Below are 27,424 nucleotides of genomic sequence, written 5' to 3'. Positions count from 1 at the left end.
TGAAGACTCTTTTTGAAACCTAAACCTCTCATTACCTCATTTAACTCAGCCTCTATAGTTTACAGTACATATAGTTTATTGATGAAATATTTTGCAGTCAGATAACCAGAGTTTACATTCTGGATCTGCCATTATATTAGCTACGTGACTTGGGCAAGATGTTTAATCCTTTAAAGCTTTAATTCCCTAATCTTTTATTTATTTATGTGTTTATTTTTTAAGATTTTATTTATTTATTTGAGAGGTAGAGTTACAGACAGTGAGAAGAGACAGACAGAAAGGTCTTCCTTCCACTGGTTCACTCCCCAAATGGCCGCAACAGCCAGAGCTGGGCTGATCTGAAGCCAGGAGCCAGGAGCTTCTCCCTGGTCTCCCGCCTGGGTGCAGGGCCCCAAGGACTTGGGCCATCTTCCACTGCTATCCCAAGCTACAGCAGAGAGCTGGACTGGAAGAGGAGCAGCCAGGACTAGAACCAGCGCCCATATGGGATGCCAGCATCACAGGTGGAGGATTAACCTACTGTGCCATGGTGCCGGCCCCAGTTTCTTAATCTTTTAAATGAGGGAAATAACACCTCTCTCACAAGGTTGCTGCAGTGACAGAGATCTTAGCAAGGAGGCTCGCATTCTGTGAGCAGTGATCAGTCACTGAATGTTAGTGCTGCTATTGCTTACCACACACGTGTCCAGAAACACCTGGGACTCTTGTCACTGTCACTATCAACATTTATAAATTAACCCCATGGCAAAATGAACTTTAACTTTAAATATCAGCTGCTATTACTGAAGTGCAGTATATAAAGAATTGTAGCATCTTCTTGAGAATTTATAGCATCTTAGAGCATTTGCTTACACAATCAAAGCCTTAGCAAGTGTTAAAAAATGGAATATTGTGTAATGGATTCTGAATATCCACAAGTTAAAAAATTTTCACAACACATTAGAGGAGAAATCAAAGAGACTACAAGATCTAAACAGAATGAATCAAAAAAAAAAAAAAAGAGCCAAAGAACTTTGAAAAAGAAAATGTATGCTTGAAAACTGGAAAAAAGAAAGCTTTCCAAGGGTTGCAAAGTCTACGTGGCCAGGCTTAGAACACAGATGAGTGAAGCCTGCTGGGAGAAAAGCAGAGAGCTTTTCTCTAGGCCCTGTCATCTGGTCCTAGCTTGTCCCAGCTGTGTGGGATTCAGGGCATCCCAAATCCAGACATATACATCTTGATAAATCTGAAATTTTCCAATGTTAGTGTAGGGGCACAACTGGCCAAGTCACCGCTTGTAATGCCATGCACTGGTTGGAGTTCCAGCTGCTCCACTTCTGATCCGGCTTCCTGCTAACATGCCTGGGAAGGCAGCAGAAGATGGCCCAAGAGTTTGGGCTCCTGTGCCCATGTGGGAGACCCAGATGGAGTTCCAGGCTCTTGGCTTCTACCTGGCCCAGCCCCAGCTGTTGTAACCATTTGAAGAGTGAACCAGTGGATGAAAGATCTCTCTGTCTCTCCCTCTTTAACTCTGCCTTTAAATAAAGAAAAAAAACTCTGTAAAATAAGTATGAAAGCTAAAGATATAATAAAAGCAGATACCTCTTATACAATTATTAAAAAGACTGGAGCCTTTGAAAGGGTAAGCAAAGAGGGAGGACTAATGCTTATCAACCTCCTACTATGTGCTATACATTTAAAGCAAAAAAGTTTTACTTGAGTGTCACAATTTGTTAGAGAGGAAATGTTTTCATTTTCCAGTGGAGGAGAGGCCTAAAAATGATAGCAGCAGTAGTTCCTGGTCAGCAGTTAGGAGATGGAGAGGCAAGGTGAAATGCATGCATGGATCTACCTGACCCCAACCACCACATGGTCTGCTCAGCATGGGATTTGCAGAACTTCAACAACAGAAGACTCAATTCTATAAGGGGTAGAGGCTGAGTTCTGAACTCCATCATGGTTTGCATTGCCTCCTCTTCCCCCAACCTCCATCCCCCACGGGGGCTCACAGCCAGTGAAATGGGTGCTGCCTGCAGCTGGGAGACCCAGGATTTGGCTCCAGGGCTCCTGGAGGCCTTGCTGATGCTCTTAGACAGTGTGGTGGTATTGCAATGCGCCTGCCCCATTTGATTTTCCCTCTGGGTCAGACCTGAATCACCTGCAAGACTCCCAGCCTTTCTTGGCTCCCTTGCATTTCCTCTCACAGGTATTTCCCTAATAAAACCTGCCTGCCTTATCCATCTGAGTGTCTCCCTCTCAGACACAATTGCCAAAACGTGCCCAAGGCCCTTACCTTACCTGGAGGAAACCCTGGATAGACACACCCTTCTGTAAAGGGAAATACATCCCCCCAGTGAGTTCTCTGAAAATTTGCACCTGCCTGTAACGTTTCACATATTATTGTTGACATCCAGGAATATACTAAATATACTAAGTACACATCCAGGTGTATGTGACTGCCAAGATGTACATGACTGCCACCAGCACCAGCCAGACGTGAAGCAGCAGGTGACGGTACAGATCATGGTAACAGCCCACCACGGTATGACTCACCTGGTCTCGCTGCTTGATTCGTTTGTAAATATATTCTGCAAAGGGCTTGCGAGGAATAAACTTCCCATCTCCCGCTGTGACGTTGAAGACTCCGGCTTCATACACCACTTTGCCTCTTGAAATAGTCACAAGTGGCACCCCATGGCAAACCATGCCCTCGAAGATGTTGAAGTTGACAGCTTGATGATGAGTTTTTGCTGAGATGGTTCTGTGTTTGTAAAGACAAAAAAAAAAAAATCCCGGGTCATCATCTGCTCACTTGATGAATATAAAATATTTAAAATGGAATGACTTAGAAGAAAATTTAGCAAGTCTATTAGGCCATAGCTTCATCACTGTAGCAAGTGACTTTAAGAATAGAACATTGCATTAACATTTCATTACACAGTAATTCTATTTTCTGACGGAAAAACCCAAGTGATCACACTTTAAGGTGATTAATGAGGAAGGAGCGAATGGGAAAAGGCATTGTCTTTCATGTTTGGATTTCCAAATTAATTTTTATTTACACATTAAAGAATAACATATTGTTTTTACATTTAAATTATGGAACTTTCTAAACAGGTGAATCTAATGAACACACTGACCTAGCATCCAGCCACACGACTTCAACTTTTTCCAGTTGCAGTGAGATTTCCTCTAACCCTCATTTCCCAAATCCCATTCTTGCCCCTGCCTTCCCAGAAACAATCATCACTGGATAGTTCTCAAGTTACACTTGGTAGTTATCAAGAGAAAGTGCATCTTGAATAGTTCCCCTTGTCTGGGGCAAAGCAGAAAATATGAGGGCAATTGTTATAATACAATCTCTTGGCCGGCGCCGCAGCTTACTTGGCTAATCTTCCGCCTGTGGTGCCAGCACTCCGGGTTCTAGTCCCGGTTGGGGCACCGGATTCTGTCCTGGTTGCTCCTCTTCCAGTCCAGCTCTCTGCTGTGGCCTGGGACAGCAGTAGAGGATGGCCCAAGTGCTTGGGCCCTGCACCTGCATGGGAGACCAGGAGGAAGCACCTGGCTTCTGGCTTCAGATCAGCGCAGCACTGCCTGTGGTGGCTATTTGGGGGGTGAACCAACGGAAGGAAGACCTTTCTCTCTCTGTCTCTCTCTCTCTCACTGTCTAACTCTGCCTGTCCAAAAAAAAAAAAAATAATAATACAATCGCTTACTAACTATACCCTATGTCATGTGCTTACATATTCATCAACTTATTTGTATTTGTTTTTCCTGGAAAGATCCAATTTGATGCATTTATTGCGTCTAATAAGATATCCTGAAGCACAAATGCGTAGTGGAATGACTAACTCTCGCTGATTGACACCTGCATTCTCTCACGCAGTTATCGTCTCAGTTTTTCAGTGGGAACACTTTCTATCCACTCTCAGCATTTTTAAGAATGCAATGTATTATAAACTTAAATATTCATATCATACAGAACTCTTGCTTCCTGGGTCTATTCTTATATAACTGTAATTTTTTATCTTTTAACCAACATCTCTCCCATGCACCCACCTACCTCAGCGCCAGTCACCACCATTCTACTCTCTACTTCAATGAGTTCTTTTTTTTTTTTTTTATTTCACAAGATCATTAGGTATTTGTCTTTCTGTACCTGGATTACTTAATCTAACATAATGTCCTCCAGATTCACCTATAGTATCATAAATGACAGGATTTCCTTCTCTTTTAAGGCTCAGTAGTATTCTACTGTATGTATGTGCCACATTTCCCCCACCCCCATTCATCCACTGAGAGTCATTTAGACCGATTCTGTATCTTGGTTATTGCTAATAATGCTACAATGAACACAGGAGTAAAGATATATCTTTGACATACTGATTTAATTTCTAGTGGATAGACACCTATAGTGGGATAGCTTTATCTCAGTGGCTTATTAATAGTATTCCATCCCGGCCGGCGCCGCGGCTCACTAGGCTAATCCTCCGCCATGCGGCACTGGCACACCGGGTTCTAGTCCTGGTCGGGGCACCGATCCTGTCCCGGTTGCCCCTCTTCCAGGCCAGCTCTCTGCTGTGGCTAGGGAGTGCAGTGGAGGATGGCCCAAGTGCTTGGGCCCTGCACCCCATGGGAGACCAGGAGAAGCAACTGGCTCCTGCCATCGGATCAGCGCGGTGTGCTGGCCGCAGCGCGCCAACCGCGGCGGCCATTGGAGGGTGAACCAACGGCGAAAGGAAGACCTTTCTCTCTGTCTCTCTCTCACTGTCCACTCTACCTGTCAAAAAAAAAAAAATAGTATTCCATCCTACATAATGTGATTAATAACTTCTGGCAATGGATAATTAGAAATGCTGGGTGCCCCCTCTCCTTAAATCACATTAAATAGAAAAGAAAATCTAGTGTCTGTGAATAATATGAGCATGACTTGCATTCTGGTGGAAGGTTCTACAATTCCTCTCAGGAAAGGATTAAATAGAAGTATTCTACTACCCCAAAGTAAAACAACTCAGAGCACCTCGAACCCCAGTCTGGAAGAGCTGTTGTGTGATACAGTCCTAAAAATGGACAAGAAAGCACTGGCCTGGTCCTTGGTTCCAGACTCTTGTGTCCTGTTGCCTCTTTTGTTTCTGTGCCTCACACAGAAGGCTTGATTTGCAACTCCTGCTACAACTCACCCACTCCAGTTTCTCCTCCCTGTAAATGATGCCACCATCTACCCTTCCTCACCCCTCAAACCATCGTCAAGCTTATGGACTCTGTCTCTCCCCAAATGAGTCCCAAACCTGCCCACTTCTCTCCCTCTCTGCTGCTCTCACCCAAAGCCACACCACTGTCATCTCTCATCTGGACAATCAAAGACCTATTCCTGGCTTTTCTGTTCCTGCTTTTACCCTTCTACACCCTCAACAAAGCTGCTTAAACAATACTTCAAAAAGAAACATCAGATCATGGCACTTTCCTGCGTGAAGCCCTCAGTTGCTTCAGTCTGGTCTCCAACAACCACATAGGTATTTTTAAAAAGCACAGACATAATAAAAAAAGATCTGTTCCCACTGAGAAATGCCCACCAGGGAAAAGAAAAGGAGGAGCTCCAGTATGTCAAGAGACAATTTATAGCATTTTATTCCATCTTTATAACATTTCCCAGGTAGACAGTATTTTATAGGTATTAAATAGTCAAAAGACAAATGACCAGTTGGATAAAACTGAGATCTTTTCATATTTTTTAAAATTCACAATAAAATGACCTTTTTGTCTACAGTTCTATGAATTTTGACACATATACAGATTAGCGTCACCACTGCAACAAGTAGGACATAGAGCAGTTCCATCAGCTCCCCAAACTCATACATAGGGAGCCAGTGTCAGTCTAGCAGTTATGACGCCTGTGTCCCACACCGCTGTGCTTGGGTTTGATTCCTGGCCCCAGCTGATGACTCCAGCGTCCTGCTAATGCAGAGCCTGGGAAGCAGAGGTGATGGCTCAAGTAACTGGGTGCCTGACATCCACATGGGCAACACAGGTTGAGTTCCTGGCTCCCAGTTTTGGTCCAATCCTAGCCGCAGCCTCTGTGGCCACCTGGGGAGTAAACCAGTGAGTGGGAATTGCTCGCTCTCTGTCTCCCTCTCTCTCTCTCTCTCAAGTAAATAAAAAAATAATTTAGACATTTTAAAAATTCTCATATTCTTCCTTTGTAGTCATACCATACCCCCATTTCTTACTTCTGGGCAACCACTGATCTATTCTCCTTCACTGTAGTTTTCCCTTTTCAAGAATATCACACAAATGGAACAAAGGAGACTGTGTTCTTTCACTCTGCATGATTCCTTTGAGGTTCATCCAAGCTGCTTTGTATATCAACAGTTTGTTCTTGTTTGCTACTGAGTAGTTTTCCACTAAATGAATGTACCACAGTGTGTCATCCATTTATCCCCGAAACGGCATTTGTACTATTTCCGGTTTTTGACAATCATGAACCTAACTATGATAAACATTCAAGCAAACATTTTATGAGATTGCTTCTCTAATGTGAATTAAAAAATTCATGTGGAAATTTTATTTGAAGTGTAAGAATGGTAGGAGGAAAAGGGAAATTCTAAGAGTTACCGAAGCTATTAGGAACAGAATCTAAGAGAAGAAATAAGCTTTATACTCAGTGACTGTAATTACAATGTTGCCTAAATTATTGAAAACTGAAGCATGACAATATTCTAATGAATAGTCAATGCAATATTTGGCATTTACAAAAGGTTGGAATAAAGAACTCTACAGAGGTGGGTATTTGGCATAAAAGTTAAGAAAGTTTGGACTCCCTGTACCCCTTTTACAGAGTGCTTGGATTTGAGTTCTTGCTCTACTTCTGGTTCCACCTTCCTGTTAATGCATGCCCTTGGAGGCAGCAGGTTATAGTTCAGGGACTTGAATCTCTGTCATCCACGTGGGAGACCCAGATCGAGTTTGGGATCCTGGTTTCAGTCTGGTGCAACCCTGGCTGTTGTAGGCATTTGAGGAGTGTGTCAATGAATAGGATATCTTTCTCTGTCTCCAGAATCCCCTCCATTTTTCAAATAAAATGGAAAAAAAAGTTTTTTAAGGATTTATTAATTTATTTGAAAGTCAGAGGGATGGGGTGGGGTGGGGGTGGTGGAGAGAGAGATCTCATCTGCTGGTTCACTCTTCAAATGGCTGCAATGGCTGAGGCTGGGCCAGACTTAAACCAGGAGCCAGGGACTCCATCTTGTGCCCCAGATGGGTGACAGGGAGCTGAACTGGAAGTGGAGCAGTCAGGACTCAAACTGGCACTCTGTTATGAAATACTGTTGTTGCAAGTGACAGCTTAATCTGCTATACTACAATGCCAGTCCCTATACATTTTTTTTTAAAAAAAGAATAACCTAGAAGCAAAAACCCCAATAATGATGTAACATTAAGTGGAAAAACAGTTTATAGAGAGTATGTTCACTATGTCTACATGGAAAACACATATACATGTGGACACAAACAAAAGGAAAAGACAGTTTTTCGTGATCTAGGGAAAAATGACTATGGGAGAGTCAATGTACCTTCAGCGTTCTTGTTACACTACTTCTACTGTTGGTGAACTTAAAATGAGGTTGACAGTAAAATACCAAATCACATTTCTGTGCCTCATGCCAAATACAGGTCATTACTTTGACTTTCTCAGCCTTGGGGTGAGCAAGGGAAAGAGGACAATTAGGCAACATCTAAGAGATTCTTTAGAATAAGGTATTATGTAAATGAAGTCAAATTAACACAAAATGTAAATTCTAGGCATTATCACCAGCAGCAAAAAGAATGTGCTCCCACTTTCACACTGGGAGGTGTCTGACAGGGTGTTATTCGTCAGCCAACTTTCTCCTTCCAGCCAAAGCCTAATTCTCTGCCTCTTAGGCGCTTTCTCACTTCCCAGGTCTTTTCACCTTGAATGCCCTGCTCACCTCTGCTCCCTCCTTTCCCTAAAACTCCACTCAGAGATCCTGGTCCCTGGCAGGCCAGACAATGACCCAGGCTGACAGGGAGGGAGCTTTTCTTCTGTGCCTGCATTACTGTCATGATCTCTTCACAAGGCTCTTTCTTAATGGATGTGCATTTTAAGACAGAGAACGGGGTCAGGATTGTGGTGCAGCAGAGTAAGCTGCCACCTGCAATGCCAGCATCCCATATGAGCACCAGTTCAAATCCTGGCTGCTCCACTTCTGATCCGGCTTCCTGCTAACGTGCATGGGAAAGTAGCACAAAATGGCCTAAGTCCTTGGGCCCCTGCATTCACGTGGGAGAACTGGATGAATTTTTGGCTCCTAGCAGCTGCCTTTAGCCTGGCTCAGCTCCTATCTTTGCAGCCATTTGAGGAGTGAACCAGTGGATGGGAGATCTATCTCTCCTCTCTCTCTGCCTTTCAAATAAATAAATCTTTAAAAAATACTGTTCTATGAGGGATTTTCAAAAGGTTCATGGAAAATGCACATTATCTTTGAATTCCATTTTTCCATGAACATTTTGACGTACCCTTCTATTTGTAACCCTGACATAAGAAGGTTAAAAAAAATCGTGGCCCATTTTCAATATTTAGTTAAGAGATACTTTGAAACATAAAATTACAAAGCATAATTTACAGTCTATTCATTCACGGTACCGTATGAGTGATGCAGCCCATTAACGGAATGCATAGAAGTTCAAAGTCACATGCTTTTTCAAGGACAGCGGTTATTGCATTGAACGGACTTCCTCTTGGGAATTCTTGCCAAGGACGAAGTCAAGAACATGTCTTCCCAACTTCCTTTGTATCTGGACCTGGGCATAAGATCTGGGCTCCTCTAAATTGGTGCCTAAGCATCAGACTTTGCATGGCAAGCTGGTGACTTGGGAAGCAGAAGCAGATGCTACAGGAAAACATGTTGATGCGGGTGAAGATGGGTAAATCCTGTGTTGAGAGCCAGCTATGATAGAGGTTCTAGCAGTAGTCCAGGGTGTCTGTGTGGACAGGGAGCATCATAGCTGTTTACTGTCCAGTTCTCTTGCCTGGGACATTGGTCCTAGCTGTGTAACCTCTCAGCCTGGACCCCCTCATCCCACCCCTGCCACCAGAGATTCTTTGTCCACTCTTAATTTTTTATAATAATCTCGAAAGCACACATTTTTGGCCTTTGTTGAATGAAGTATAAATACTAAGCAGCTGACTATCCCCCCCATTGTATTGTCCCATAAGAGGCCTGGGACAGGAGTGAGCAGTTAGCATGTTCTCTTGACTTCCTTCTAGGGCCAACATCATACAAATAGAGCAGCCAAGAATAGACTCATCCTTCTCAAAACTCTCCCTGTGACTTTTTTTTCCATTATAATGAAATATCCCATAGGTTTTCATAAGTGGCTCAAAAAGCCTCTCTGATGCAGTCCAGGTCCAGATGTAAAGGCCAGAGTCAGGCTCATAGCCTTCCCTGTGGAGCCACTTGGGGGCCTCTTGTCATCTAGTAAGCAGACAGTGCTTTGAACCCTGGGAGACCATTTTGGAAGAAAGCAAGAACTTGCATGCCCAGGCTCTGACAAAAAAGGGAGATTTAACCAAAGGAGTAGCGCATCAGTACAGATCACTGGGCAATGGCTATGTATCTTTGCAGCACACTTCAGCCCCTAAGTGACATCCCGTCCCATCCTGAGACATGAAGGGTAGCAAGAGCCATCCCGTCCCATCCTGAGACATGCAGGGTAGCAAGAGCTGTTGTTTGGTCCTTAGGCACCTATTTACCCTCTTTCTGGTGTCTTTCTGGTATCTCAAGTTTGCTTTAAGAAATGTTCTCCCCATTGTAGATACTCTGGCAAGACTGTTGGGCATGGCATCCCCTGCTTCCCTAATCAAGAGGTATGCAATTGCACTCTCTCAGGAGTCAGGATTTTTGGCAGAGGGTCAAAAAGGATTGAACATGTCCAAAAGTCGCATCCCTGGACATGGACTAATTCCTGTTACAGGTGCCCGAGACTGTTCTAGGCTCTGTTCTTTGGAAGCCGGAGCAGTGATTGTGCCTTTGGTTTCTGAACTCCCCATTGCCTTCCCATAGAGTTGGTACTGCAGTGAACACAAGTTGGCTACTACAGTTTACCATTCAACTCTGGCTGATAGAGACGTTAATGAAGAGCCCAGGGATATCTCTGGGGCAGAGTTCAAAAACACAGAACCAAAAGGCTATTTTCAACCAAATTTTCTTGCAGAACAAACGCAAACACGGGTCAATGCCCTCATTCCATTCAAAAGCAGGTGAGAATCGTTATCAAACATTTTTCAACTGTAACAATATGCAAATTGGCTCAAGAAAATGGCTTTTCTGGGAGCAACTTTCTCTCATTACTGAGCAGACAGCCAGGATGTTGGCTGCCCCAGACAGGAAGGATCCAGGATGATTAAAGGCTTTCCATCCAGGGCTGGGGCTGGAGGCCAGGGCTGTTGACTCTTCATTAGCAGATTCACAGGAAGTGTGTTCTCCTGGTCACCCTGCCCCAGGGGAAAAGTTGCTCTTTGTCAAGCTCAATCGGAGTCTGTATCAAACAGGCACATGTCCCTGCAGAGGGTGTCAAGGTGGCCTTACTGAGTGTCACTTCCAGTATATACAGCTCCCAGGCTGAAGCTCAGAAGATAACACAGAGCTATTTTCCGACTTAGTCAATAACTTTGAAACCACTCACATCACAGCTGCAGGAAAACATTCTGTCCCTTTTGCAAATAGTTTTCTACCAAAGAGCCACTGTGCTTCTAGATGAGAAAATTACCGAAGCAAAGCCTGCAGGAGACTGCACACTGGCCATGTACATTCAGAGGGAACTTTGTAGAGAAGAAGAGAATTCCTTAGAGCGATTCAGGTCTTCCCGATTCCCAGAGACATGACTTTCTCTGGTATTTTAGTGTATTCTCTCCAACATAGTCACTTTGTCCTTGACACAGATGGATTTTTACTAGGTTGCTATGAGAACCAAGAAGAAGTTAATAGAATTATGTCAAGGTTATTAGTGGCATCTTGAAAAATATATCTTGTTTCTCTCTATTATGTTACATGATGCCTGCATAGTCAACATGAAACAATGCTGGTTAATGGTTAAATCTTTTGAGTCTTTTTATTATTCCCATGTGACAGAGGATGATGAGGCACAGGAAAGATGAATAACTTGGCCCATGTTATGAAACCCTGAGTTATGGGGTGAACTTGGGCCTCTGGCTTCAGGAGGTTGGGCTCTTAACCATTAGATAACCCTGCCCCTTAAACACTTTCTGGAAAACCACCTGGAAAGCATCTGGTCAATGTCAACATCGTTCACCAGGAAACAAATGAGAAGCAGTGTGTTCCACAGTTCCTAATGTTTCTTAGTTTGTTTTCTGTTTAGCAGCAAAGCATTTAGGATGCCATTAAAGAGTTCTTGAGCTGAAATTGACCAGTCATTTTCAATGTGATCATGAGAGAAGATATTTTTTGACATGTGTTCTAACTGTCTATTTCAAACTACCTCTTCTGTCAATTTCTTGGACGTGACAAGTTATATAAATGGGGAGCAAAGCAGCCACATCTCTGGAAATGCTAATGGTGCTACTTCAAGTACATTGTCATTATTAAGCAAAGTTGCTGCTTACTGCACCCATCAATCTTCCAGCCTCTGTTCAGACTTCTACTCCCGCCTCCCACAGAAGAGAAAATGGGAATTGCTTTGGCTATGGTATTAAATCTAAATTGGGCAATAACTTGGAACTGTAGTGCTGCTCAATGGATGACAAAATGTTTAATGCAGGTTTATAAGAACACTGCCCAAACATTGACTGAAAGGAATCAACTGATCAGGTATCCCTGCTATTTTGTCCTTAGAGCTGTGTGCCATAGGTCATGGTCAGAGAAATTGGATTTAGACACTAGAAAACTGACCTCGGGTATAGGTGCTTTGTCCTTCACCCCCCCCCCCACCCCCGCACACCTCACACAGCGCTGAGCAAATGGAAGGCATTCTATATACATATTTGCTCATCTGAAAATAAGTAATTAGAACATTTCTGGATCACTACTTAACATAAATATTGTTTGCTCTATACACTAGTTTTCAGCAAGTGAGGAACTAAAAATAATTTAATGTCTTGAAGTAATAGGAACTGAAAGAAAATTAGCCAAGCTAGCATGATACAAGTAATAGGATGTATGTCCTAGGAATATTAAAGAGCTGTGTGTTTATAGGAAAGTATAATTATTAACTTGTGGAAGGCTAGTGGCCTGTCATACTGCGGAGTGTGCCGACTAGGTCTTACCATTTTACTGTCACTCTTCCTGGGGAGCTGACTTTCTTTTGGCAAGATGACATTGCTTGACAGACTGTGGCACAACTTGAGGAGCAAAAGATGTCAGTTTTCTATGTAGGAATACATTGGGTAAAATCCACACAAAATTCTTTCCAAAGTACAGAACAGGCCAGGTGCTTATTATCACATTCAGTTCGAACTATATTTTTGGAAGAAAAGGAATGGCTGAATATGAAGAGGAGATAGGCGGGCTCTCCACCAGCAGAGTGGAACAGAGAGACTGGCTAACACACTGTCTGAGGGCTTCTAAGCTTTGCTCTTTTGTTGAAGGGAAGATGATGACCTAGTTTCCTTCTACCTCTACTGAAGGGAATAAAAAGAGTTCGTAAGCAGAAATGCTGGCAGATGAGATGGAGTTTGACACTGGAAAATAACTTCTTGAGTAAGGTACGTTAGTGAAAGGGAGACGAGAAGACTATGCACAGGCCAGATAACCACACCATCCAGGATGCTAAAGAATTGTGCAAAATCCACAAAGAGGAACAGAGATAACCCTGTAAAAGTCAGAGGAGACTTCTTACTCTGCAGTCCTAAGAATCAAGACCTGGTCTCCCACACTCCTGAGAGGTGACAGGGCAAACATAATGCTGCATGTTCCCATTCCCAAGTCACAGCTGCAGGGCCAGTCAGAAGCTCCCCAGTGGACAAAAACCATCTTCTTCTCATAACAAGTACTTACACTCTTTGTTCTGGGTTAGGTATTAAAAGGATTGTCTTATTTAATCTTCACAGGAAGCATAGGATACCAATATTATTACTATCCCATTTTATGGATGAGAAAACTAAGCTGAAGGCAGTTCAAGTACCGAGGATACAATAATCACATGGCAAAACTAGGTTTTGAACTCACTTGGAAGCGGCCTGAGACAAGCAGTCAGTAACTAGGCAGTGTGCATGGTGCCAGCACCATGCTGGTATATTTCTGCCATGGCAGGAAGGTTCATTGATGCTGACTGCTCCAAAACCAGCAGTCAGTTTTGAATTGATGAAGCCTCTTATGATCCAACTGTCAAAATGGAGCCTGTTCAGAATTCTTTTAAATTCCAACGGTATTCAATTGTGAACCACAAAGTAACCTTTCCCAGTCACATCCTGACTCACTGTCCAAAGACTGGGCTGTGGAAAAGTAGGGACCAAGAGCCACTGAGACCCCAAAGTCTTCCTCAGTGTGCTGGTGTGAACTTGATGTCAAGATGCCTGTCATGGGGGCCGGTGCTGTGGCGTAACGGGTAAAGCCACCGGCTGCAGTGCCGGCATCCCATATGGGTGCTGGTTCCAGTCCTGGTTGCTTCACTTCCTTCAGATTATGAGACTGATGCGCTGCCTACTGCGCTAAGGAGGCAGGCCTTTGCTTCACTTCCAATCCAGCTCTCTGCTACGGCCTGAGAAAAACGGTAGAAGATGGCCCAAGTGCTTGGGCCCCTGCACCCAAGTGGGAGACCTGGAAGAAGCTCCTGGCTCCTGTCTTCGGATCAGCGCAGCTCTGGCCATTGTGGCCAATTGGGGGGTGAACCAGCGGATGGAAGACCTCTCCCTCTCCCTCTCTCTCTCTCTCTCTCTCTCTGCCTCTCCTTTCTCTGTGAAACTCTTTCAAATAAATAAATAAATCTTTAAAAAAGATGCCTGACAGGAACTGAACTGTACTATGACAGGAGCCTACAGCCTCCAACTCTCTGACCCAGGGGTTGGCAAACTGTGGCCCACAACTGGCTTTGCAGATAAAGTTTTATTGGAACATAGTCATAGTTACTCATTCAGGTGTTAGCCATGGCTGCTTTTGCACGACAATGGCAGAGTTGAGCAGTAGCACAGAGACATTCACAAAGCCTAAACAAGGTACTCTCTGGCCCTTTACAAAAAGTGTTTGCTTTTGCCAGATCTAAGTGTCTCCAGTGGCAAAACAAAATGAAACAAAATGAGGCAACAACCCCACCCACAACTCCCTTGAGGGAGTAATAAGAAGACCTAAAACTTGGCAAGTGAGGCACAAAATAAAGAAGAAAATGGTGGGCAAGGACAGAAAAGGGGAGAGAAAAGAGGGAGAGACAAAGAAAAATAAAACAAACAAACAAAAATAAAGAACACAAATGTCAAAACATGTCCTAAAAGTTGTAGGAGCAGAAGAACGCCAATGACCATCCCCACAAACTCCAGCGCCTGCTGTATTCTGAGTGCTTCCGTGGGCGGTGCCCCCATTTGCTCTCTCAACAATCCTTGAGGAATGGAGACCCACAGAACTCCCGTAACCTGCCCTGCGTTGCCCCGTGCGTAAAGGCCAGGCTGCCACGCGCTCTCCAGCCCACCATCGAGAGCTATCCCCTGCTCACTACCCTCTTCCCTAACTGCAAAGATGACCAGACTTGGAATGGGGAGAGTAATTATCCGCTTTCCATCCGCACGCGGACTCGGTGACAGCTAGTCATCCCTTTGGGGAACCGCACACTCGGCGTTTCATCGACCGCCCTAAAATAGAGCACTCTGGAGGCTCTGTCAGAGCTGCAAGCACAGCCTCCAATTAGCAATAAAGTTCCAACGTGGCCCAAGCCAAAAGGCTTGTGTCTGAGAGGTGCTGGGGGCTCATGCGGTCCTGCAACGTCAACTGTCACCTCCGTCTGCCTGGGGCAGGCTCGGGGCTGAGTCCAAGGCGCTGCTGCTGAAAAGCTGAAACACAGCCTGCAAAACTGACTCAGCTTCACCACCGAGCGCACCTCGGGCAAACTCCTCAGTGCGACGGATGGGGCAGGGGACGGCGCACAGGAGGGCGTAAGGTGCAATCGACCACGGCCAGACATGAGAGATGCGCAGACCCCAGCAAGCTGGGCAGTACCAGCCGCGTTCATAGGCTGCCTGGAACGCCGGACACCACTGTCAAGAACTCATGTAGATGAACAGGACTCGACAGAGCAGCCTTTGATAGTGGATTATGCTCATTCATGTCTGTACGTGGAAGATCACACAGCCAGGAGGTCTGGCTCCAGAGATTAGCCTTGACCCTGTGCCATAGGCACCTGTTCCTTGCCTGCCTTTTCAAGAGGCTGTAAGCTTTGCTGTGTTTAGTAAGAGTCTAGGCCAGGCCTGCACTGAATCCCATCACTGCCCTTTCCAGCAAACAGCTGAATGCCTCTAAACCTAACCTCACCGTCTTCAACCCTAAAATGTATACTGCATTGATAACCATACTCACTGCTCAGAGGTGGGAGAGGTGGAAGGAAAGCAGCAGGCACTTTGTAGCACACGGTGTCTGCCGACTGCTCTCAGAGTGGGGTGGTGGTCAGGCCTGCCGCCCTCCAGACATCCAGGGTGTCTGCCACACCTTTGTCTGCTCTGCCTCCTGGGCCGGGTGTGATGCGTTTGTTCCATGACCACAAGCAGACATCACAGCACAGCACCAAGAGCAGAAGCAACCAGAACCAGTACAGCTTCCTTTAGGCCCTGTGTTGTGGTTCCACCTGGTCCTTATCCTGCCCACTTCACCTCCATCTTCCCTTCCCAGTGTCCCCTGGACTTCTAGCTCCAGCGTCAGCCATGAAGATAGTAGTGCTACAGGGATTCCAGCCCCCACACCTGTGGGAGATCAGGTGATAGATATCAATGTGACTGTGTGCACACATGTATGTACATATGCATATGTATGTAGACATACATGCATACACACACATCCACGTGATCCTGCTTTTCTGATTGAATGCTACTAGACCGGGTTGAGTTACTCCTGGAATAATTTCTTGCAGGGATCTCTCCTTCCTCACCTTTGACATTTTCAGTTGCTTTTCTTAGATTTACTAATGGCATCTCAGTGATTATAAGCTGTGGCCAAGGTCACCTATCACGATCATGATGATGATAAATAAAAGCATCCCAGCGCAGCTTCGTTACTGCATTGTTTTTTTGTTTTGTTTTGTTTTTTATTTTTTTAATTTTTTATTTCATAAATGTGAATTTACAAAGTGCAACTTTTGTATTGTTGTGGCTCCCCCCCCCCCCAACTGCATTGTTATATATTGAACGCTATACTAGAAGCTTTTCATGCATCAATTTAATTCACCTTTTTTGGAGCCCTATGAATGTTTTTTTTTTAAATCCATAGTTTATAAATGAAGAAATCGAGGTTCAGAGAAGCCGAGCAAGTCACCAAGACTGTAAATCAGAGTCCCTGTACCCCAAACTCTAAGTGCTGAGCCACTGCACGTTGCATCCCTCTCCAGGTGACCCATCCAAAACACCGCAGAAGCGTGTGTATTGGTATTTTATCCCACATTCTCCCGGAAATACCATGTACCTCAAAAGGAAAACATAATGGGAGGTAGACTAATTAGGAATAAAAACAAAACAGAAAACTTTAGAGAAGACGATGGTGCCAGGCACTTGGGAGTTGGTTTTAGGTCTACACAGGAAATTATACTCATCAGCATAAGTTGCTATGTAAAAAATTTCTCCAAAATAGACAACCAAGGACTGAATCAATTTTAAGACATATGGTCATGTTTTGTTTTAGGCCTTGCATATAATTGGTTCTCATAGGCATGAAAGAAAGAGAGAGAGAGAGAGAGAGAGGGAGGGAGGGAGGGACGGAGGAGGAGGGAGAGGGAGGGAGGGGGAAGAAAGAAAGAAAGAAAGAGAGAGAGGGAGGGAGGGAGAAAGAAAGGAAAAAAGGAAGAGAGAAAGAGAGAAAGAAAGAGGGAGGGTGAGAAAGAGGAAGGAAGGGAGGGAGGGAGGGAGGAAGGAAGGCAGGAAGGAAGGAAGGAAGGAAGGAAGGAAGGAAGGAAGGCAGGAAGGAAGGAAGGGCGGGCCTCACAGTAACTGAGGCATGGGGACAGTAAGTAGTATGTTTGCCACATATTCAGACATTTACAATGCTGGTAAATTAAAAACCAAGTCTTTTGCCATATTGCTGAAAGCCATGCTTGCATTACTAAACTTTTCTTGTCTCCGGTTTTTCACATAAATAAATGAGGCAGACTTACTAATTAGGCTTATAAAGTTACCATAAAGAAAGTAGGTTCTAAGAAATGGGTTTCCTACATCCAGAATTTTAAGGACATTATTTCACAGCTCTGGCCCACCTACTATATATATCACATTCCCTTCTGGCTTGAGGAAAAAAAAAAGTGAAATAGAGTCATTGGGGTGGAAGGGTGTAGAAAGTCCCATCTATCTATAGATTTTCAAGTACTCATTCATTTAACATGCACTGTTGAGGAAATGGTGCTGTGACTTAGTAGGCTAAGCCTCTGCCTGTGGTGCTGGCATCCCATGTGAGTACCAGTTTGTGTCCTGGCTGCTCCTCTCCCGATCCAGCTCTGCCTATGGCCTGGGAAAGCAGTGGAAGATGGCCCAGTTCCTTGGACCCATGTAACCATGTAGTAGACTTGGAGGAAGCTCCTGGCTCCTGACTTTGGATCAGCTCAGTTCCAGCCATTAGGTCCATCTGGGGAGTGAATGGAAGATGTTTCTGTCGCTCTCTTTCTCTGCCTGTAACTCTTCCTCTCAAATAAAAATAAAAAAGCTGTAACATGTACCTGTTGATTGCCTATTACAAGGCAGGCATTGTCCTATGTGCTAGGGACGAGGAGTGACTTACACAGATGGAAATTCCTGCTCCACAGAGCTCACACCCCAGGCATACTACTTCTGAATTTCTACAGACCTTTTTGTTACTCAAATGATCCTAACATACCTTAATGATCAAACCCAACATTTTAATAATAGTAACAGGCAAGTGGTGCTCTACAGTTTTTGCCAAACGTTTTCATTTAACTACAGCATTTATTGTTCAAAAGAACCTTGGGGAGTTTGCAAGAAATGTGACAGATCACTTAAATAAAGATGCAAATGATATGTTACCAAAAGAAAAATGAACCAAGGGCATGAAAAGGTATTTCTCCACAAGAAAAAGAATACCCAATGACTAACAAACATGAAATGTTCAACTTCCTTAGAGTTCAATATATGCAATTTATAGCTGAAAGGTAACAATTTTTACCTGCACTGTAGCAAAAATCAAGGAAAAAGGAGACTGTGTTGTATCAAAAGATTGCATCCTTTGATACATTAATTCTGTTCTTAGTAATCCAACCAATGGAAATAATCAGAAGTCAGGTTTTAAAAAGAGCAAAAAGAACATTAAAAACTGCACAAGTTACCCATCACTATGAAACCTAGATGAAGGACCTCACACAAAAAATTATCTGAAGTCTTCCCCTGAGGCCACAGTTCTGTGCTGTCAGGCAAAGCACCTTGGAATCAAAGATTTTTAAAATATATTTGGATCATTCAAAAGTGTTTAATGGCCCAGTGGAATGTAATGTCCAAGGGGCATTCTACTGAAATCCTGGAACAATTGTACCTCACCAATATGCCAATTACAAACTAAATGTGCAGGGGAGAGTATGTATAAAACTACAATGACAAAATGGATGAAAACAGGCTTGACAAAACAAACTGAATTCTGGGACTACTGTAGATTTTCTAAGCTCTTTAACTTTAGGTTCCCGTTTTATCAAAGTCACGACTTTGCTCCTCTCTGCTAATTTGTATACCTTTAGTGCTGTATCATCTGCTACATAATGATGATACTGATGGTATTTACCTTCCCTAACACTGCACAGTACTCAAGGTATTATCTCCTCTTGATAACTCCTAGAAGTCAGTACAATTATCATCATATCTACATCTCACAAAGGAGGAAAGGGAGCCTCAGAGAGGGAAGTAACTGTCCCAAGGACACACAGCTAGTATACACTGCATAGCCAGGACTTGAATCTAACTGCTTGGCTTGGCCGTAAATGCCATGCCCCTCAACTCTGGTCCAATACCCGGGTCTTTTACATATGAAAGTTAGTTGAGGTATTTGGGCCATTTCTTATCTGTCCGGTTTGATAGTAAGTTCCTTTACGGTTATGCCATTTTTCACTCAGCTTTGAATAAAATGCATTGTATCCAGGTGGCACTTAACAAACGCTTGCATCTGAAATGAACAAAGCTGCAGTAATTTTGAGGTGATGTCTGACTCCTCTTTTCCCACTCCATTTGTAATCTTTTACCAAGTTGATAAGGTGGATATTCCTTCCTGGGGAAATATCCCTTAAAGCAATTCCTCTTTTTTTCCCATTTTCCACATCATCATCATGACTGAGTCCTTAGCCATCAAGCCAGATTCTAATAATAGCCTCCTGACCATTCTCCCTGACTTCAGTCCATCCCACACACTCACCACTATCAACTAAATATTTAATCAGATTTCTCCAAGTGATGAGCCCAGATGCAAGATGGAAACTCAGACTCCAAATGTGGGTAGAGCTCCTAGACCAGTCACTTTCATCAAAGGCATCTAACAACAAACAGAATGAAAAAGAGACACCACGGAGGTTGAACCTGAGCGAGTTTCCAAGGATATGGGACCTTCAGTGCTAACACCGGAAGAGTCCCAGGCAAACCAGGGCAAGTGGGTGACACTATACCCTCCTCACAGTCTCCAACTCCTCTTCTTTTTATTGCCATGTGCTCTACAAATAACAGCATTTTCTACTGTGCCATGTCAAGGTTGAGAAGCATAGATCAACTCAGATCCTCACTCACGGAGACCATCCAATAGCTTCTGCTGCCTCATAGAAAAGCTTCCATACTTAACAGTTGAGGCCCCTGGCAGTCTAGCCAGGCCTAATCTTATCTTCAACTCTGTCATCCTGACCCTTCTGCATACAAACAGAAAGCAGGAGAGCTCCCATCTACTGGTTCACTCCCCCTATGTCTGCAATAGCAGATGTGAGGCTAGGCCAGGCCAAAGCCAGGAATTCAGTCCGGGTCTCCCCCGTGAATGGCAGGGATCCAACTACTTAGACCATCACTTGCGCCTATTAGGGTGTGTATTGGCAGAAAGCCAGAGTGAGGAGCCAGAGCTGGGAATGGAACCCAGGTCCTGTGACATGGGACATGGGCATCCTGACCATTAGACCCCTCAAGTATCATTTCCCCAGAATACAACCTTCCCATTTCTCCTCAACAAGCCCTGACTTCTCCACATGGCTGGTCTTCCTGACCTCTGTCTTCCAGAGCCACTCCCAAGGATTCAGGTAGCGCAGAGCCTGCCCCAATCCCATAGCAGTCCTCAACGTCTTTACAGAGCACCTTGAGTCAGGACAGTCACCTGGGCCGGTCACTTGTCAGTCAAGCCCAGGAGACCTTTCTCGCCACCTGTACTGGTGCGCTAAACTGTTAATATTTTTCCCTTCCAAAAGTTATTTTATCCTTTCCCATGTTTGCATCTTGTCTGCCCAACCAAGACGCAGCCCCTAGGGCTACAGGCATTACACCTGACGTTAATGTTCCCCACGGAACTCAGCAATTTCTTACACACACTAAGCGTGCAATAAATACATGTTTACAGACAACTGATCAATACCGTCTTTCTCCCCCTACCAGGTGAGGAATTCAGCAACGCTCCCACACAGATAAATGTTCCAATTTTTCCTCTTGTGTGTAAATTGCCTTCTCATTATTCTGCCTACAGAAGCTTAGCTTTCCTGAAATGCCTGGCAGGAGAATAGAACTGAAAGCACACATTTCCCTCTCTTGGTGAGAAGAAAAGAGCAGAATCCTAGGCAGGGTACTGGGGGGAGGCAGGGAGCTGACAGGAAGAAAAGATAACGGGAAGGTAAAGAAACCACTGTGAAGAAATGTTGGAGAGGCATCAGAGCATCAAAAATACAGAGAAAGGGGTGGGAGAAGAGGCTTCACAGAAATGAAGGAACTACAATAAACCGATCAATGCGCACCTTAGGAGACGGCCAGAGGAACACATGCACGACGCCCTGGAGAGGTGCAGCCCAGCTGACCTCTCCAGATGGGCTCCGTGCAGACAGCAGCCCTGGTGTGCATGCTGGGGAGGCTGTTCATTGCCGACAGCACGCAGCCCCAAGCACAAGACTGCAGGCAGGCACAGTGAACCGATGGAAGATTTCCTTCAGGCAACATAATCTCGGCATAAAAAACAGTATTGATCCATTTACCTCCCAGCCAAAGAGAAATCAAGCTAGACAAAGGAAATTAGGCAAAAGGTTTAATGTGATTCCAGTCGCAGCTGCAAAATAACCAGGAAGTACCCTGGGTCTCCTTCCCAGGCGCGCTCTCTCTCTCTCTCTCGCTCTCTCTGGTTTGCACAGGCTCCTCTCCTTGGGGGGCAAGGAGCAGGTGTATTGCAGGCACATGAGATCTTTCTGGGAAAATGTCCACTGCCCTTTGGTTTCCAAAGGAGCCCCACAGCCCCCCGGACGGGCTCAGCCCTGAGGTCCTGGAGCACTGGCTGAGTGGCAGGGACCCACATTCCGTGCCGGGCAAGTGCACACTTGTACCCACGGAGAGAGCGGGCAATCTGTGGCCCCAGAGCACAGTGAGGAAGCACTGACCTCGGGCTCACGAATCTCAGCTCACCTATGAGGAGAGCTGGGCAACCAAGAGCCCCTGTGTTTGTACAAATCATGTGTGGCTGTAATCAGAGGCCCTGACGAACAGCAACCAGGTATCTGCATGTGTGCGTCTTGGGGGGGGGGGGGTGCCACTCTTTCAAGGCTTAGGTGGGTAGTTATAAAACAGGCACAGACTCAAGTCTGATAGTGAATATTTGGCTGTGTCATCTCAGGGGACAGTGAGGGATTCTGAACCTGCATCATCTCCTCTTCTTTCCTCATCCACTTCCCAGACCAGGCCCACTCCCGTCATAGTTGCTGGGCCTACAGCTTTGTTTCTGCGGCTCTCATTTTGTCTATGTGATCAGATAATCTTCAGAGGAGGGGGCTTACTCTGATAGTGAGAGTCGGTGCCTCGAAAGTCAGTTATAAACCAATAAGCAATGACTGCAGCACAAAGCAGAAGCCACTGCTCTCTACCAGGCCTGCCTCTGCTTCCTGGGTAAACAACGGGATTGGGTCTAGCACTTTCCAGCCACTTTCTCTGTCGGCACCATGTGGCAGGGCCCTGATGCATGGTTTTCAAGGACTGAGTAAATGAATGTAGGATGAGATAAAATGTAATAGAGACAGATGGGCGGTTCTGCATTTAGTTACAAAACTTAAGCAATTTTATGTGTTTCTGCTGGGAGAAATGGGACAGCATTTCATGTAAAACAAACCAAAGTCTAGATGGAAGCCTGAGAGGAAAAGATATATGGGATCTGAAATAGTGAAAATTCAAAAGCAATCTAAATGTTCACCAGGAAAAGAATATAAAGTCAATGATGGCATAGTCACAAAATAGAATACAACAGGGAAGAGGAACATGACAAATCCACTTATTTCAACATGGATAAGTCTCACAAGCCTAGTATCAAGACAGTTGCATGATACATGCAGTACAGTTCATATAAAGCTAAAAAATTGTGTGTGTGTGTATGTGTGTGTATCTGCCTTGGAATGCACGTGTATAGGGTGGGGGCAATAAACACCAAACCTAAGGTACTGAGGGAAGGTCTGGGGAGATCAATGCACAGGCATTAGCTGTATGATTCTTTGCACCCTTTGATTTATAAAATATTGCATTTAGAAAACCTACGGGCATTGTAAATTACTACTTACTCCAACACTTACAAGTGTAATGGGAAAAGCAGCATGTCCTTGAATCCTAATCGTCTCAACAGAAACAACAGAGAGGACCCCATGTAAATTTCCCAGCGACTAATTGAGTAAATTTGGCATTAGAACTTCATGCAAGTACCCACGCTTCCCTGTTTTTGACTTATGTAAATAGTATTTTCATAAAGTAGAACCTAGTAAAATTTAATAAAGGAAATGAAGCTTTGCAGTTAGTTATAAAACTGATGGTATCATAGGCAGAACTGTGTCCAGTTTTAGAGTCACACACTTGTAGGACATGGACAACTGTGTATCAAGAGAAAAGTGAGCAGAGGAGTTTTTGGGGTCATGGAGGTGGGGGTTGGGGGGGACTTAAAGGGGCCAGGAGCTGTCTTCTGATGTCTGAGTGGATGAATGGGTGGATGATCATATGTGAGTGTAGATATATTCTGCATAGCTTCAGGGGCCAAACATGCTAGGGGCTGGAAGGAGATAAGTCTGGATGCAATCAAATGAAGAGTTTCTTAATGACTACATCTATCCCAAGAAGAACTGGACTGTTTGGGAAGTAAATGCACTAAACCAGCAGTACTCAAGCAAAGTTAAGTGTCTGGGAGAGTTAAGTGGGCTTTGCCAGCGTGTAAGTCTTCCGTGACTTCAGGACTCAAACCCGAGTGTGCCTCAGACTCCCCTGCAGGGCTTGGCGGGCTCCAGCTCTAGGGTTTCTGAGGCTGCAGCTCTCAGCTGGGCCTGTGAATCCATATTTCTTACAAATTCCCACATGATGTTAATGGTGATGGTCCAGGGACCACACTTGGAGTGAACCAGCAGATGGAAGACCTCTCTCTCTATCTCTTCCTCTCTAACTCTGCCTTTCAAATAAATAAATATTTTTAAAAAGCACCCATTTTTCTTTATTGACATAGTTAAAACCCCAGTACTCTCAACCATTTAGGGATGGACTAAATGACTGCTCTCATGGTTTAAATAAGTGTAATGAGCATGATGGAGCTTATGTTGAGAAATAAATTTTTTATATTTTCATGTTTTAATTTCAATTATCCAATGATTTTTGAGATCCTCTTACACAAATCTATTATATAAAATATCAGAGCTTGCTTCCAGAAGAAATTCTGCTTTAGGGCAAGGAAAAAAGTAGCTCGAATTTTGTGGTGTCTTGTTTGGGTCATTGGAAAAGACCTTATCAGAGAGAGAAATAGAGACGGAAATCTCCAAGCTACTAGGTCACTACCCAAATGTCCACATAACTGGGACTGGGCCAGGATAAGGCTGGGAGCTAGAAACTCAATCTGGGTGTCCCATGTGTGTGGCAGGAACTTAAGTATTTGAGCCATCACCTCTACCTGTCAGGGACCTAAGCAGTGGAGTCATCAAACCCATCAGATAAGGTGAACTTTAGCAGGAAGCTGGAATCAGGAGCAGAGAGGACTAGCACCCAGGTTCTCTTACTTGGGATGTGAGTGACCCAACTGACATTTTAACAGCTGTGCTAAATGCCTGGCCCTCGCTGTGTATTTCAACTGATTATTTCTCCAGTGGTCTTTGTACGGAAGCCATTGTTCTTCGTTGTGTGTTAAAAATATAACAACCCTGAAATTCTTTTCAGGTACTAATGTTAAACTTCCTTTGATCCATTTTCACCTGTCTTCCATCCCATCCATAACAAAGGGCTCATGTTTTTAAGATAATGAGCCAGAGTTAGGGATGAGTCTGAGACCAAAAACCAGTTTTTTGACCCCCCCCCCCCCGCCCCAAAAGGATCCAATCTGACATACATCATGTAAATGGACAGGTCTGGTGACACCAACTTGTATTGCTTTGTGGAAGAAGATAAGTGCAGGAATTCCTTCCTTTTTTTTTTTTAATCAAGGGAAAAATATAAAATGTGACTTTCAAACTAATTCCAAGAGCAGGTAAACAAAGTCCAGTAAATATTTTTAAATCATGTATTTGTTCACTGCCCCAGTATTATTTGTATCTGATTCATTCACTCATTTAACTATTGAGCTCTTACATGAACCTGTTCTGAAACCTAAGGATGCAGCTGTAAATAACACAGGCAAATCTCAAAGACGGAAGAGCATACAAAATATGTCAGGTGGGAAGGAAAATAAAGTGCGTGCTTGGCTGGGAAAGCCTCTGCCTTTCGTACAACCTCCCTTTGGCACTTATTTTGCCCAATCCTGATGCTGAAAATAAACTTGCTTATTCTGGCAAAGGCAAATGATCAATGATAGAATGGGCTAATGTGATTCATTTCTTAACTTCTCTTTCATAATTTGCAGGAAAAAAACCCAACAGCTATTAGTAGTCAAGTCTCCAGAAATCCTTTCTAGTTCATTTGAAAGGTTCAGTTGCATAAGAACATGTTTAAATAAGCAACTTGAAAGAAGTCGTGGTTAAATTGTTACCCACATGTTATTGGCAGAGATGGCTTTTTTATGTGTGTAGTCCAAGACTTTTTTTAAAGCAAATGTCTTCTGAAGGACACAAGTGAATCTTGGGTGGTTTGTTTGAACAGTTTCACAGCAAATGATTTTTATAAAGGTGTCAACTCTGGGTACATTTAAGAATTCTGATTGAACCAGGCTGTTATAGCCAAAGAATCCATCAAAGTACCTCAACTTTAGCCAATTTTTTAAAATGGAGGTGTACAGAATACATAGGAGATGGAGTTTTTATATAAAATATAATTCTAGTATCTTTTGGTCTTGTCTGAATTAAGTCATTATATTTTGATTTTTTATTGTTTTTTAATTGAAGATTTATTTGTTATTTGCTTGAAAGGCAGAGTAATAGAAAGAGGGAGAGGGAGAAAGAGAGAGAGAGAGAGAGAGATCTTCTTGCTGTTGATTCACTCCCCAAATGGCAGCAACATCTGGGGTTGGAGCCTGGAACTCCATTGTGGTCTCCCACATAGGTGGCAGGGGCCCAAGCACTTGGACCATCCTCTGCTGCTTTTCTAGGTGTACCAGTAGGGAGCTGGATCAGATGCGGAACAGCCAGGACTCAAACTGGTGCTCACACAGGAAGCAGGCTTCTCAGTTAGCAGCTCAACCTACTGCGCCACAACACTGGCCCCTATATTTTGATTTTGAAATCATAGCTGTAGTTGGCCATGGCTCGCACTCATTCCACAAACTGACCAGTATTCCTGGTGATCACCTACTACTATCTATGTGCTAACTGACCACCTACTGTGTGCCAAGGGCTACTGAATGCCCCTCAGGTGTCAAGTACCATATATACACTGTCTTAAACAGCTACAACGATACTATGGAATAGATATCATCACGCCCTTTTCACAAACAAAGACGTTGAAATTCAGAAAAAAATAAATAGCATCTCCAAGGTCACCCAATTCCTATTAGTAGGAATTTAGTCCAACAGGCTTTTCTTTATACTGTGGTCCTGCTCCCCCAACAGCCCAGATGGCGAGTTCGATTTAGGGTGGATTAGCAAAAGGCATTAATCTCTAAACATTTTGCTGTCATCTGCTAGCAAATTGTCATAATTACTGTATAAGTCTGTGGTCACTGGAAATGAGGGGAGCAGTACCTGGACCACAGTGAGCAGCAGGCCCTCAGCCATGGCACCCCAGGAACTCCCACAGGACACACCTTATTCTTCATTCTACTCTTATCCCTAGCAGAGGACCTGTGTTGCCCACCCCTCATGCCACACCTTGCGCCCTGGGATGTCTCTGTGCTTAGGGACAGGGAGAAGAGTTAGCTCTAAACACTCTTAGACACAGGCATGAAAAGGAGAGTGGTCGGGCTGATCAGATGTTATCAGCAGACCTGCAGGCTGCTGTGTCACTATGAGTGTGTATATGTGTGCACGCTTCTTCTCAGGGAAGGAGAACCATAGTGTGTATGAATTAGTCAGATGATGTACAACACACAACCTCAAAGGAAAATGCCTGGTGGCCTCCATGGAACAGTCACCCTTCTCGTAAGCCACCATCATCACTAGGTGCCAACGCACACCTTTGTTCTCATTCTTCTCTTTCCCAACCCTACAATCTCCACTCCCCAAGCATGAAGGTCATGTTTCCCCTGCTTTATTTCACACACACAGCCCCTCTGCAATCCAGAGGGGAGCATTCACAAGCTGTACGTCGTGACTCTCCACGGGATGAACAGAAAGTTAAACTCCTGTCTCTATCTTCCATGAGAAAGGGAAGGAAATTAAGCAGGAAAGACAGCACAATGCCTTCAGTAAGAGTATAGTCAAGGTCAAAGCCTGTTATAATTGAATTAAAAACAATAAACTAAAATAACAGTAAGGCAAATCTGCTTGCTCTGCAGAGCACAGTCCAGCTAGAAGTCTTCATTAAATGTCCCAGTGCACACAACGTGTTGGCTGTGTGTTTGTGAGCTGGAGATTCTGTGAGATAGCCTGGAGCTCATAAATACGGGCAAGGGACAGTTGCCATAGTAACTAAGTGCGATTTAATGAATACCGAGGAGCCGAAGCTCAGAAGATGGTCTTAAATTGCCCGGACATG

General features: G+C 44.2%; 1 protein-coding gene across 3 annotated transcripts in view; it reads right to left on the bottom strand.

Moving 5' to 3' along the window:
- The window catches only part of DPYS (dihydropyrimidinase), a 108,389-nt gene that overhangs the window by 36,988 nt on the left and 43,977 nt on the right, over positions 1 to 27,424 (bottom strand). For all 3 annotated transcript variants that reach the window (XM_062188125.1, XM_062188123.1, XM_062188124.1), the window contains exon 8: positions 2,533 to 2,740. In XM_062188125.1, coding sequence (XP_062044109.1) covers positions 2,533 to 2,740 — 208 coding nt within the window. The remainder of the gene's footprint in view (positions 1 to 2,532; positions 2,741 to 27,424) is intronic.

Source organism: Lepus europaeus, chromosome 4, assembly GCF_033115175.1.
Source record: "Lepus europaeus isolate LE1 chromosome 4, mLepTim1.pri, whole genome shotgun sequence".
NCBI lineage: Eukaryota > Metazoa > Chordata > Mammalia > Lagomorpha > Leporidae > Lepus > Lepus europaeus.
Note: the sequence above shows the minus strand (reverse complement) of the source record. Positions and strands in the feature narration are given on the sequence as shown.